Source organism: Bufo bufo, chromosome 1 (genome assembly GCF_905171765.1).
Source record: "Bufo bufo chromosome 1, aBufBuf1.1, whole genome shotgun sequence".
Classification (NCBI taxonomy): Eukaryota; Metazoa; Chordata; class Amphibia; order Anura; family Bufonidae; genus Bufo; species Bufo bufo.
The window spans coordinates 797,321,991-797,336,453 of record NC_053389.1 but is presented as its reverse complement, the minus strand read 5'-3'; the positions used below and the strand labels follow the sequence as shown (position 1 = coordinate 797,336,453).

General features: G+C 45.1%; 1 protein-coding gene across 1 annotated transcript in view; it reads right to left on the bottom strand.

Moving 5' to 3' along the window:
- LOC120988554 (A.superbus venom factor 1-like) overlaps positions 1 to 14,463 on the bottom strand; it is a 413,068-nt gene that overhangs the window by 352,508 nt on the left and 46,097 nt on the right. Inside the window, exon 2 of the mRNA XM_040416077.1 lies at positions 2,011 to 2,197. Within this exon, the coding sequence (XP_040272011.1) occupies positions 2,011 to 2,197 (187 nt within the window). The remainder of the gene's footprint in view (positions 1 to 2,010; positions 2,198 to 14,463) is intronic.

Sequence of the window (14,463 nt, the reverse complement as noted above, 5' to 3'; positions counted from 1 at the left end):
AATATTTGCTTTACTGCTTGCTGTGCATTTCTTTTCCTCATCCATATACATGTACATAATGTGGCAGCTCCACTCACTATGGGGTGCTGAGACAATGGATGGAGCGGACTGCAGCGATGAGCCTGCCCCATACACAGCAGGTGCTGTGACGATCTCACCATCGTATAAGTGTCTGTCCATATGTATGTGTCTCTCCCTGTGTGTGTGTCTCTCCCTGTGTGTGTGTCTCTCCCTGTGTGTGTCACCATCGCCATGCCCACAGTGTTTCTATGTCTTGACGCAGCTGCATCAGGACGTTCTGTGCGGGGCAAGAAGAAGGAAGAAGAGGCAGCGCCACCAGCATGGAGTCCGTGGGGGACGCACACTAAGGATGTAGGTAACACTACAGCATGATCTACTTTAGTGTTATCTGTGGTTTTACATAGGACTGCAGGCAATACTACCACATTATCAGCTCTAGTGTTAACTGTGGTTTTTACATAGGACTGCAGGTAACACTACCAAATTATTAGCACTAGTGTTATCTGAGGTTTTACATAGGACTGCAAATAACACTACTACATTTTCTGTACTCAGATAGCCATCACTGTGTTATCTGTGGTTTTCATTAGGACTGCAGGTGATATCTACTACATTATCTGTACTCAGAGAGTTATCACTATTTAAGGGGGCCCACTGATACTTTATCGCCAAAGGGCCCACATGAGATGGCCCTGCTTTTGGTGCAGGTAAAATTGAAGCTCAGTATGCTAGAACCTGGTCCTTCACCATAAACTCAAGAGGGTATTTTTGGTGATTATTTTGAATAGTCAATTATTTCTAGAGCTACCCACATTATTTCAATTGAGCCAGGATATGGAAGTCAAAGTCATAGACAGAAGATGAACTAGAAAATAATTGCAGCATCTGACCTTAAAGGGAACCTGTCACTTTAAAAACGTATATAAAACCGCCAACATGACCTTATAGTAGCCCCCAGTCTGTTATTAATCATGTGTTTGATCCAAAAATCTGATGTTCCATACATGACAAAAAAAATGTTTTAAGCGCCATGAGCGATATCTTGCCGGTCAGCCTGAAGTCAAGGGGGCAGCGGCCTCCTTTCTTCAAGTCAAGATAAGCACGCCCCCTAACCGTCCCCTCCTGTGTGTGATTGACATCCTGAAGTAATGCCTGGGATCGCGTTAGTCTGACGCATGCGCGGTGTGCTGATGAAACCCGGCTAACTGCAGGAGCCGGAGACGGGATCGTGCAGTAAAAAGGTGCGCACCGCGCATGCGCGAGACTAACGCAATCCCAAGCCTCACTGCAGGATGTCAATCACACACAGGAGGGGACGGTTAGGGGGCGTGCTTATCTTGACTTGAAGAAAGGAGGCCGCTGCCCCCTTGACTTCAGGCTGACCGGCAAGATATCGCTCATGGCGCTTAAAACATTTTTTTTGTCATGTATGGAACATCAGATTACCAGATCAAACACATGATTAATAACAGACTGGGGGCTACTATAAGGTAATGTTGGCGGTTTTATATGCATTTTCTCAGGTGACAGGTTCCCTTTAACATTAAGGTCTATTAAAAAAAAAATCTTACTTACCTCATCCATTTGATTGCAAAAATGTCCGCCGCCGCCATCTTGATTGAAGATCCAGCTCAAAATGGTGCTTGGCACGCGGTGAATCACAGCAGCCAGAGTTGTGACTCCATACGTCACCACAAACAAGATTTAGTGCGCGATCTTCAATCAAGATGGCAGCGGCGGCGATTCACGCTCAAACGGATGAGGTGAGTATGAATTTTTTTTACCTTATTTCAAGGAAAATTGATTCGCAACAACAAAGCACAAGGAAATTCGGCTTTGCGGCAAATTGAATTTTCCCTAAATATCAGATCGAAGTCCACTTCGGACAATTTGATTCCCTCAACACTAGTTATAATTACACAGTGAACGAAAAAGTAAGAGATGTGCCACCGAAAAATGACTGGACAACAAGAGAGATTGCAATCTTACCGTCAACTTAACATCTCCAATGTACCGGTTATTGCTATTTACAGAGACTTTGCTCAAAGCTAAAATAGACTTCTTCTGGGGAAAGTCTTGGACTATGATTTCAGCATCCAGCGCAGAACCGTGTCCATCTACTATAATGGTCTCTTCGGTGTCCACACGCAGCACGTTGGGTGTTATCAGGCTGCATCTGTAGAAGTAACACATGAAAAGAAAAGGTCAATATTTTAAATCTGATACCAAATGTGCCTCTTCCCCGCATATTTCGCGGCTGCTAAGCAGCCAATAAACGTGCAGGTAAGTACTGCCATCACTGTAATGCCAGTAGCCATGTTGGCTGCTGGCATTACAGTGATTGGCTGGCCGGAAAGCGTCATTGTGTGCTATATAGCACCCGATGACGCGGGTTCGGCTCATTGCGAGTCAGGAAGAGCTGCGCTTAGGAAGGGACAGATAGTGTAGGGAGATTGTGATCGCAATATATTCAATTTTAAAATGTTTAAAAGACCCAAAAGTCTTTTTAAGGACTATTGTGTGTGGTGGCAACAATTTAAGGCCTCTTTCACACTACCGTTTTTTTTTTTCCGTTTTGCAGGCCTTTTTTGCGTTCCGTATATGGTCCATATACGGAACTATTCATTTCAATGGTTCCGCAAAAAAAAACGGAATGTACTCCGTATGCATTCCGTTTCCGTATTTCCGTTTTTCTGTTGAAAGAGAACATGTCCTATTATTGCCCGCAAATCACGTTGCGTGGCTCCATTCAAGTCAATGGGTTCGCAAAAAAAAAACAGAACACATACGGAAATGCATCCGTAGTCTTCCGTATCCGTTCCGTTTTTGCGGAACCATCTATTGAAAATGTTATGCCCAGACAATTTTTTCTATGTAATTACTGTATATCCCATACGGGAAAAACGGAACGGAAAAACGGAGCCGAAACGGAAACACAACTGGAACAAAAAAACGGAACAGTGGATCCGTGAAAAACGGACCGCAAAATACTGAAATAGCCATACGGTAGTGTGAAATAGGCCTAATTGTGCAAAGTTGAACTCAATTTTTATTTTTTTTATACTTTTCGAAATATCTATTATTTTGCTATTTAGAAGGTGTCTGCAGTGACTTGTGACATCTGTGCAGCAATACCTTCTGTGTGTCAGGGCAGAGATAGGAAGAATATTAGTGAAAATAATAATTTTTCCCATAATCCACACAATTTTGCTGTCAACGGTGTAATCCATGAATTGTGTGATCTGCGTTTCAATACCTTGTGTGGTTATCACAATTGCGAGTGACTTCTTTTAGAAAAGTATTTATTATTAAAATATATATATATATAAAAAAAATAACAATGAAGATAATTGAAAATAAATATAAAAATAAAAATGATGATAAATAAAATAAAATTAAAAATATAATAAAAATTTAATAAATAAAATTTTTTATTCAAATTTATTGATTCCCCTGGTACTCAAATTTTATCATTCCCCCTGTATTTTGGGTCCCTGTTTTTTGTATCAAGGCCACCACTTTTAACATCATTTTTAACATCATTATTATTATCATTGTATCTATAATATTTATGATGATATTATTATTATTAAGATTATTAATATTTATATTTCCCTAATTGCGAAGAAAATTGTTATTACTATATGGATACCCAGTTTGATTAGATTAGATTATATCGGATCATTCTGACAATGTCCTTTACATTCATGTGATTATTATATTGTCTATCACCCTCGCTGATTAATTATATAAGTCTATTTGTTTTTTATTTTATTTTATTTATTAATGTTTTGCCCTTTTAGTACTACTATATCTCATACTACTATATTTTTTAGACTTGAAAAAGGAGTACCCTCACTCCGAAACGCGTTGTCACCAGGATAATAAATACCTTCTAAAAGACGTCACTCGCAATTGTGGTTTTGCGCCAAGAGGTATCATATTGTGTATGACCCCAGTACACAGCTTTTTACAGTACTCTACATCACTCCAGTACTCTACATCACTGGCAACTCCAAGGACTGAGAAGATACCGGCAGCACAACCCCCCCCCCCCCCCCCCCCGCCTTCGCGAGTGTTGTACTGACGCACGCACAACACCAGAAGGTGAGTATAACAATTGACACAGCATACTCTCTAAATCTGGTACCAATAACTTACTACCCTATGAGCGCCTGTTTCCCGTTTCTTTTGCCAAATTGTTGTGTGGTTGTCAGGCCTAGATATAGGGAAAAATTTAAATACAGAAAAAAAAATTCTCCCCATAATCTATCCACATTTTTGCTGTCAACGGTGTAATCCGTCAATTGTGTGATCTGGCCTGCTGCCAGTGCACCCGGAAAAAAATAATAATCCACTGTACCCAGCTTCATGTCCAACTTAGCTGGGTGGCGCAGGACAACACTGTTCAAGTTGGACCAGTGGTGAACAGTTGGTCGGTTAGATTGCTGAAGATAATGCTTCCAGTCGGTTAAGCACCAGCCTCTCTTTCACCAAGTCCAGTCTTTGTAGCCAAGAGTCTGGTCAACCGAATCCTCTCTCTGATCATCCTTCCTCACACCATGGGACAGGCTTGCCAAATGAGTGATCCCAAACTCGATATTCTGAGGAGCTCTTTCCAGCGCCACTATTACATTTGGCCCTACGCCCCAAGCAACGCTTTAAGAGGGACCTGAAATATTGTGTCCTGATTCCCAACCTCTTGAGCCTTCACAGTCTCAAGAAGATGACGGTGGTGAACGGCAATCATTCGTTCACAAGGTGGATGATGATGAGACACAGTTACCAATCACTGAGGTTGTAATTAGGTCAAGTCAGGAGGATGAGCAGAGTGAGGAAGTGGAAGAGGAGGTGGTTGACGATAAGGTCACTGACCCAACATGGAAGGTGAAAAGCCGAGCGAGGACAGCAGTACAGAGGGGGAGGGATCCGCAGCACCAATACAGGCTGAAGAGGCAATGGGGTTGCAAAAGGGAGAAGTCGGGCCCACACCAAACAGGCCCGCAACAGTTATTACCGAGGCACCCCCATGAGTAAATCTACCTTGGCAAGGGTAGGTGTTCCGAAGTATGCGCGTCTTTGAGGAAAGTTCAGAGGACAAAAGTGGTAGTTTGCAACCTGTGCCGTGCCAAAATGAGCCGGGGCGTGAACACTAGCAACCTCACCACCACCAGCAATGATCCACCACATGGCATCCAATCTTTGTAAGCAATCTGTGGAGCTGTATTACGGTCACCTGCAGATTAATGCAGCCATCAATTCAAGTTGGGTTTGTCGGTTCCACCTCAGCTCACCAGCAGGCCCTCACCTAAAATCTTCTACTGGTTCAGCTCACCTGCAGTCCGCAACTCAAATCTTTTTCAGGGTCAGCTCACTTGCAGGCCCTCGCATAGAATTTTTTAGAGGGTCAGCTCAGCTGCAGGCCATCGCATAAAATATTTTACAGGTCAGCTCAGCCGCAGGCACTAGCATATAATGTTTTACAGGGTTAGCTCACCAGCAGGCCCGAACCTAAGATCTTTTACAGGGTCAGCTCACCTCATGCCCACAAATCAAATCTTTTATAGGGTCAGCTCACCTGCAGGCCCACAAATCATGCTGCCTTGCTTTGAAGTAGTAGCCGTAGCCGTTTATCAGGCTCCCTCTCCGAAATCGAACATGATTCCCTGTTACCGGTGGTCAACATGTTAGTGTCACTGCCAGATCTCTGAGAAGTTCCTGATAGAGGTTCTTCAGTACCTCCTGCATGATGTTCTTTTGTTTTGCTTTCGCTTTGACATCTCTTCTCCCTCTCCCAGCTGTCATCTATTAGCAGTGATTGCCTCCCTATATATCTCCTCCCATACTGCTTCACTTTGCGGTTTATATTACTTCCTGGATTGGGTTAACTGCCTTAAGTTGCTACTGCTGATTCCTCAAGATAAGTCTATTTCTGTTTTCCTGTTGGCTTGATCCTAGGTGACCCTGACTCCCTCCGTATTGAGTGCAGGGAGCCGGTGGTCGTGTCCCCTCACTATTATAGGGTTTGCAGTTTGTCATTCAGTCTAAGGTACGAGGATATGCAACTTTCTATCATTGAGATTTTTGCATGGGCTGAGTAGTGAGGGAGAGCTCTAGGGCATTAATAGGGCTCACCCCTTTTGTTCCTTAGTTTGGGATCAAGTCAGTCAGATCTTTATTTGTTACTTATTGTTTCCTGCAACACCATCCGTGACAATATAAACCGCCAAAAAACGTCTTAAGCATGGATCCGGTTTTAGCCTTGATGGACCGCATGCAGGGTCTTTACCCGGAGGTCGCAGAGCTCCGTAAAACTGTATCTCAGTTTCAGGTGACCGGTTCTGCTTGCATTCATGGAGTTTGTTCTGAGCCTAAGATCTCGCTTCCAGATACCTCCTCTGGGGGTAGTGAGAATTTTGTTCGCTTTAGAGAGGCTTGCAAACTCCATTTTCGCCTACTTCCCCATTCCTCTGTAATGAGGAGCAGAGGGTGAGGATCATCATCTCACTGCTCAGGGATAACGCTAAGTTTTTGCCTTTTCGCTGCCGGTGGGGGCATGGCCCCTCCGATCAGTGGATGAATTTTTTGTAGCCCTGGGTCAGATATACACTGCTCAAAAAAATAAAGGGAACACTTAAACAACACAATGTAACTCCAAGTCAATCACACTTCTGTGAAATCAAACTGTACACTTAGGAAGCAACACTGAGTGACAATCAATTTCACATGCTGTTGTGCAAATGGGATAGACAACAGGTGGAAATTATAGGCAATTAGCAAGACACCCCCAATAAAGGAGTGGTTCTGCAGGTGGTGACCTGACCACTTCTCAGTTCCTGGCTGATGTTTTGGTCACTTTTGAATGCTGCCGGTGCTTTCACTCTAGTGGTAGCATGAGATGAAGTCTACAACCCACACAAGTGGCTCAGGTAGTGCAGCTTATCCAGGATGGCACATCAATGTGAGCTGTGGCAAGAAGGTTTGCTGTGTATGTCAGCGTAGTGTCCAGAGCATGGAGGCGCTACCAGGAGACAGGCCAGTACATCAGGAGACGTTGGAAGAGGCCGTAGAGGGCAACAACCCCAGCAGCAGGACCGCTACCTCCGCCTTTGTGCAAGGAGGAACAGGAGGAGCACTGCCAGAGCCCTGCAAAAATGACTCCAGCAGCCACAAATGTGCATGTGTCTGCTCAAACGGTCAGAAACAGACTCCTTGAGGGTGATATGAGGCCCGACGTCCACAGGTGGGGGTTGTGCTTACAGCCCAAACCGTGCAGGACGTTGGCATTTGCCAGAGAACACAAAGATTGCAAATTCGCCACTGGCGCCCTGTGCTCTTCACAGATGAAATCAGGTTCACACTGAGCACATGTGACAGACATGACAGAGTCTGGAGACGCCGTGGAGAACGTTCTGCTGCCTGCAACATCCTCCTGCATGACCGTTTGGCATTGGGTCGAGTATGGTGTGGGGTGGCATTTCTTTGGAGGGCCGCACAGCCTCCATGTGCTCGCAAGAGGTAGCCTGACTGCCATTAGGTACCGAGATGAGATCTCAGAACCCCTTGTGAGACCTATGCTGGTGCGGTTGGCCCTGGGTTCCTCCTAATGCAAGACAATGCTAGACCTCATGTGGCTGGAGTGTGTCAGTAGTTCCTGCAAGAACGAAGGCATTGATGCTATGGACTGGCCCGCCCGTTCCCCAGAGCCTGAATCCAATGAGCACATCTGGGATATCACGTCTCGCTCTATCCACCAACGTCACGTTGCACCACAGACTGTCCAGGAGTTGGCAGATGCTTTAGTCCAGGTCTGGGAGAAGATCCCTCATGAGACCGTCCGCCACCTCATCAGGAGCATGCACAGGCGTTGTAGGGAGGTCATACAGGCACGTGGAGGCCACACACACTACTGAGCCTCATTTTGACTTGTTTTTGAGGACATACATCAAAGTTGGATCAGCCTGTAGTGTGTTTTTTCCACTTTGATTTTGAGGGTGACTCCAAATCCAGACCTCCATGGGTTAAAAATTTGATTTCCATTTTTTATTTTTTGTGTGATTTTGTTGTCAGCACATTCCAACTATGTAAAGAACAAAGTATTTTCAGAAGAATATTTAATGAATTCAGATCTAGGATGTGTTATTTTTGTGTTCCCTTTATTTTTTTGAGCAGTGTATGATGATCCGGATCGTTGTTGTTCTGCGTCTTTTATGCCAGGGTAAACAATCCGCAGAATTATACTGTTCAGAATTCGGAGATGGGCAGCTGATTCTGGATGGAATGATGCTGCATTCCAAAGTCCATTTTGCCATGGTCTTTCAGAGAGATTGAAGGATGCATTTGCCTTTCATGAGAGACCTACCTCCTTGGAGGTCCGCCATGTCTGGGGCTGTTCGTATTGACAGGCATCTTAGAGAGAGAGAGAGATCACTCCTTCCTGTCATACTCACTCCAAGGACAGTGGGGCGGTCTCATTCAGTGCGCAGGGGCCCTCAGTCTCTCTCAATCCCCTCTGAGCAGGAGGCCCATGCAGCTGGGTTTGCTTGCCTCTAACAACAGAGGATTCAGCTCTCAGAGGAGGGTTGTTTCTGTTGTGGAGGTATAAATCATTTGGCAAATGTTTGTCCCTCTAGGAGATTCAGAGAGTTTTTTGAGAGTAATAAAGAAACAAAAAGAAAAAAGTCCTCTAAAAACATTCCATCTGTTACTATTGGCAAGGTTGATGCGGAAATTGAAGGTTTTCCGTTTGCTTGTAGTTCCCGTTTTGTCCTACCTGCAGGGTGGCGCTAGAGAGCAAGAACATTGTTTGTGAGATTTTTGTAGATAGTGGAGCAGCTGTCAATCTCATTGATAATCAATTTGCTATAAAACATGGTTTCCAGGTATGCACTTTGGGAAAGGGACATACCTGTTTGCTATTGATTCCGCTCCACTTTCTCAAAAATCATTAAAGGGCATAGTTCACAATATCCGTTTGACTGTGGGTGATGCTCAAGTGAGGATGTTGGTCATGTTTCGTCATAGGCGGGTTACCTACTCCTCTAGTGTTGGGGCTACCCTGGCTCACTAAACATAACCCCACCATTGATTGGCAAGCGAGGCAAATAAATGGTTGGAGTGACTTTTGCAGAGAGAATTGCCTCTCGACGTCTCTTTCAGAGGTTTCTACTAAGACTGTACCATCTTTTCTTTCTGAATTTTTGGATGTGTTTTCTGAGAGTGGTGTTCAGGAGCTGCCCCCTCACCGTGAGTACGATTGCCCTATTAATCTCATCCCAGGCACCAAGCTGCCTAAATCTCGTTTATACAATCTCTCCCAACCTGAAAGGGTCGCTATGCGTTCTTATATCTCTGAGAGCCTGAGAAAGGGACACATACGACCCTCGAAGTCACCTGTTGCCGCTGGTTTCTTTTTTGTTAAGAAAAAAGATGGTTCTTTAAGACCATATCTGGATTTCAGGGAGCTGAACAGTATCACAATCCGTGACCCTTATTTGCTTCCTCTGATCCCGGACCTGTTTAACCAGATTGCTGGGGCTAAAGTTTTTTCCAAGTTGGATTTAAGAGGGGCATACAATCTGGTCAGGGTCAGAGAAGGGGACGAATGGAAGACGGCCTTCAATACCCCTGAGGGCCATTTTGAGAATTTGGTTATGCCTTTTGGTTTGATGAATGCTCCAGCCGTCTTCCAACATTTTGTGAACAGCATTTTTTATCATTTAATGGGGAAATTTGTATTAGTGAATCTAGATGACATTTTGATTTTTTCTCCTGATTTCAAAACTCATAGGGACCACCTACGTCAGGTCTCATTCTGCGGGAGAATAAATTGTACGCTAAACTGGAGAAATGTGTGTTTGCGGTTCCGGAGATTAAATTTCTGGGTTTTCTTCTCTCCGCTTGTGGTTTTCGCATGGACCCCGAGAAGGTCCGCGCTGTGCTTGATTGGGAGCTTCCTGAGAATCAGAAGGCGCTGATGCGCTTTTTAGGTTTTGCCAATTATTACAGGAAGTTAATTTTGAATTATTCCTCTGTTGTTAAGCCACTGACTGATATGACTAGAAAGGGGGTAGATTTTTCCTCCTGGTCGGTAGAGGCGCGTAAGGCCTTTTCTAGTATCAAAGAGAGTTTTGCTTCTCTCCCATCTTGGTACAACCTGATATCTCTCTGCCCTTCATTGTTGAGGTGGACTCTTCTGAGGTGGGTGTGGGTGCGGTCTTGTCTCAGGGTCCCTCTCCTGCCAAATGGCAACCGTGTGCCTTGTTCTCAAAGAAACTCTCCACCGCAGAGAGAAATTACGATGTGGGAGATAGGTAGTTGTTGGCCATCAAGTTAGCTTTAGAGGAATGGCGCCATTGGCTAGAGGGAGCCAGACACCCGATTACCGTTTTTACCGACCATAAGAATCTGGCCTACTTGGAGTCAGCTAAGTGTCTGAACCCGAGACAGGCCAGATGGTCTTTGTTCGTTTCAAGGTTTAATTTTGTTGTCACGTTCTGCCCTGGGGTTAAGAATGTGAAGGCGGATGCCCTGTCACGTTGTTTTCCTGGAGAGCGGAACTTTGAAGACCCGGGTCCCATTTTGGCTGAAGGGGTGGTTGTGTCAGCTCTTTATCCTGAATTGGAGGCAGAGGTTCAGGCAGCCCAGGCAGAGGCTCCTGATCTTTGTCCCCCTGGGAGATTGTTTGTGCCTCTCGCTTTACGACACAAGGTTTTTAAGGAGCACCACGATACTGTTCTTGCTGGGCACCCGGGGGGTAGAGCCACAGTGGATCTCATTGCTCGGAGGTTCTGGTAGCCGGGTCTTCGTAAGTCTGTTGAGGGTTTTGTGGCAGCCTGCGAGACCTGCGCTCGTGTCAAGGTCCATCATTCACGGCCATCAGGTCCTCTTCTTCCATTACCCATTCCTTCCCGTCCTTGGACACATCTGTCCATGGATTTCATTGCGGACCTGCCTCGTTCCTCAGGGAAGACTGTGATTCTGGTGGTGGTGAACCGTTTTAGCAAAATGGCGCATTTTATTCCTTTTCCTGGGTTACCCAATTCTAAAACGTTGGCGCAGGCATTTATTGATCACATTGTCAAATTGCATGGTATTCCTTCAGACATAGTCTCTGATAGGGGCACGCAGTTTGTTTCCAGATTCTGGAAGGCTTTCTGTTCTCGCTTGGGGGTTCGGTTGTCATTCTCTTCTGCTTTCCACCCGCAGTCGAATGGCCAGACAGAGCGCGTCAATCAGAATCTGGAGACATATCTGCGCTGTTTTGTGGCGGAGAATCAGGAGGATTGGTGTTCTTTTCTCTCCCTTGCTGAGTTTGCTTTAAATAACCGTCGTCAGGAGTCCTCTGATAAGTCACCATTTTTTCGTGCATATGGGTTTCATCCGCAGTTTGGGACATTCTCTGGAGAGGGGGCTTCTGGTTTACCTGATGAGGAGAGATTCTCCTCGTCTTTGTCATCTATTTGACAAAAAGATTCAGGATAATCTAAAGAGCATGAGTGAGAGATATAAGCGTGTGGCGGATAAGAGACGTGTGCCTGGTCCGGACCTGAATGTCGGTGATCTGGTGTGGTTGTCTACTAAGTGGAAGTTGGGTCCTAAGTTTATCGGGCCTTACAAAATCTTGTCCGTCATCAATCCCGTTGCCTACCGTCTTGATCTTTCTCAGACTTGGAAGATCCATAATGTTTTTCACAAGTCCCTATTAAAACCTTATGTCCAACCCACTGTACCCTCCTCTTTGCCTCCTCCTCCGATTGTGGTTGATGGTAATCTTGAATTTCAGGTCTCTAGGATTGCGGATCTTGTTCGCGGTTCTTTTCAGTACCTCATTCATTGGGAGGGTTATGGTCCTGAGGAGAGGATGTGGGTTCCAGTGGCGGACATTAAGGCCACTCGTCTTCTCAGGGCATTCCATAGGTCCCATCCTGAGAAAGTGGGCTCTGAGTGTCCGGAGTCCACTCGTAGAGGGAGGGGTACTGTCACTGCCAGATCTCTGAGAAGTTCTGATAGAGGTTCTTCAGTACCTCCTGCATGATGTTCCTTTGTTTTGCTTTTGCTTTGACATCTCTTCACCCTTTCCCAGCTGTCATCTGTTAGCAGTGATTGCCTCCCTATATATCTCCTCCCATACTGCTTCTCTTTGCGGTTTATATTACTTCCTGGATTGGGTTTACTGCCTTAAGTTGCTACTGCTGGTTCCTCAAGATAAGTCTATTTCTGTTTTCCTGTTGGCTTGATCCTAGGTGACCCTGACTCCCTCCGTATTGAGTGCAGGGAGCCGGTGGTCATGTCCCCTCACTATTATAGGGTTTGCAGTTGTCATTCAGTCTAAGGTACGAGGACATGCAACTTTCTATCATTGAGATTTTTGCATGGGCTGAGTAGTGAGGGAGAGCTCTAGGGCATTAATAGGGCTCACCCCTTTTGTTCCTTAGTTTGGGATCAAGTCAGTCAGATCTTTATTTGTTACTTATTGTTTCCTGCAACACCATCCGTGACAGTTAGGCGCATAAAAGAACATCGAAAGTTGATAGGGAAGATATCCAAATGGATCGTGGACGTCAGGGGGACGTGCAATCAGGCAGAAGTTATCTAGAGTCAACAAAGCGGCAACAGGGCCTCTCCTGTATAATGTTTCCTCATCCAAAATACTGCAGTGACATTCCCTGTAATTTTTTATTACTCATTCCAATAACAGGGCATCTTAAGAGTCCTGTATTGTTATTTATCGTCACTACCTCCCCGAGTCGGGAGTGGGTAATTGCCGCACGCCTCCTGCCTTCCTGCAATTTTTATGCTTTAATAACTTGACCCACATTTCCACCCAATCAGATTTCAGCCATTAACCTCCCTTGGATGTGGTATCCCTTTCTCAAGCTTCCTCTCCGGCATCGAACCCTGATTCCCCATTACCCGTTATCACCATGGTAGGCGCAGAAGGTTAATAGGGCAAACATCCGAATGGATCGTTGCCGTCAAGGGGACGTGCAATCGCCCAGAGGTTATCTAGAGTCACATATATGGCAGCAGGCCCTCGCCCCTAAGGTTTTAGATGATCAGATCAGCACTCCAAATGTTTTTGAGGGTCACCAGCAGGCTATCAATCATAATTTTTCAAGGGTGTGTATGATGCCCTCCTTTATGTGTAACATAGGGTGTTCTTTGTAATTTTTGGCAGCCCTTTCACTTGCATAGTGCATAGGCTTTATGAGTGTAGGAGTCCCACTACCTGAACAATTGTACCACAATGTGAATGAGGCCCTCCTTCTTGTGATATAAGGGCTGTTTCGGAGCGCCTCTTGTTTGTAATTTTATTGCAGCACTTGCACTTTATATACAATGTAATATTTTCCTGTAAAATAGATTTTTTTGGGGGGTTTTGTGCGTATTTTTTTCAGTCTGTAAAAGTGGCGTACAACTCGGACAACATGGTTCCCAGCAGCGACCTGGGAGTCCAAGATGCATCCAGACATCGTCCCTATGGTGTTCCCAATCCATTTCAGTGGCGTTTCTGTCACTTTGTGACCTTTTCCAATGTACCAGGCACCCTCCCCTCTTCAAAGCAGGGGATGCCATTGACTTCCATTTTACTCGGGTGCTCGGCCGAGCACAGGAATATAGCAATGTGTTTGCGTCGAACACCTGAACACCCGAATACTTTGGTGCTTGATCATCACTAGTGAAGATCACATTCCTGGGACCCACCCCTATCTGCATAATTGTGCCCCCAAAGTAAAGAAGAGTAAAATGTAGTAGAGGGTAGATTGGACTATGGACAACATTTGTCTCTATTTCACTTTGAAGGGTTAGCTTGCTGTTGTGTGCACTTCTACTGTTTTATATTGTTGAATGGCATTTTATAAGCTTATGTAATGTATCCTGTTCAATTGCACTATTATTGTGCTATATTGTCACTGCACTGTGGAAAGAGTTAATACACAGCCAGGTAATACTGAGAGACTTTCTACCTACTGTATGCAAAGATTTGAAGGGAAAAAATGGACAAACTGACCTTCTGGTTTGCTCTGTTTATGTCTGAAGACATTTTTATGTCTGAACAAACTGCTTAGTCATTCCTGTAGACCTCCCCCCTCCCCCACCACACACACACACACACTAGAATGTTCTAATTTAGTTAGAAATTATATACAGTATAAAGAGGGCAGTCATAGCCCTTAGTCATCTACAGATACAGACCAATGTTCAGTAGAGGAGACTGTCTGCAAATAGGGAACAGTGCTTACTAGGACATGAAAAGCAGAAGAAGCTGAAACTGGGGTTCTTTGCCACAGACCTTGGATCACCAGTTTTTGACCAGGAAGTCAGATGAGTGAGCCACAGACCCTGGACCACTAATCCTTTGGCCTGAGTACCCACCTTCGGATAGAGAGGGGGACAGCTAGCTCAGCGTTTCCTCAGCACAAAATCTTCTTCTGCCAG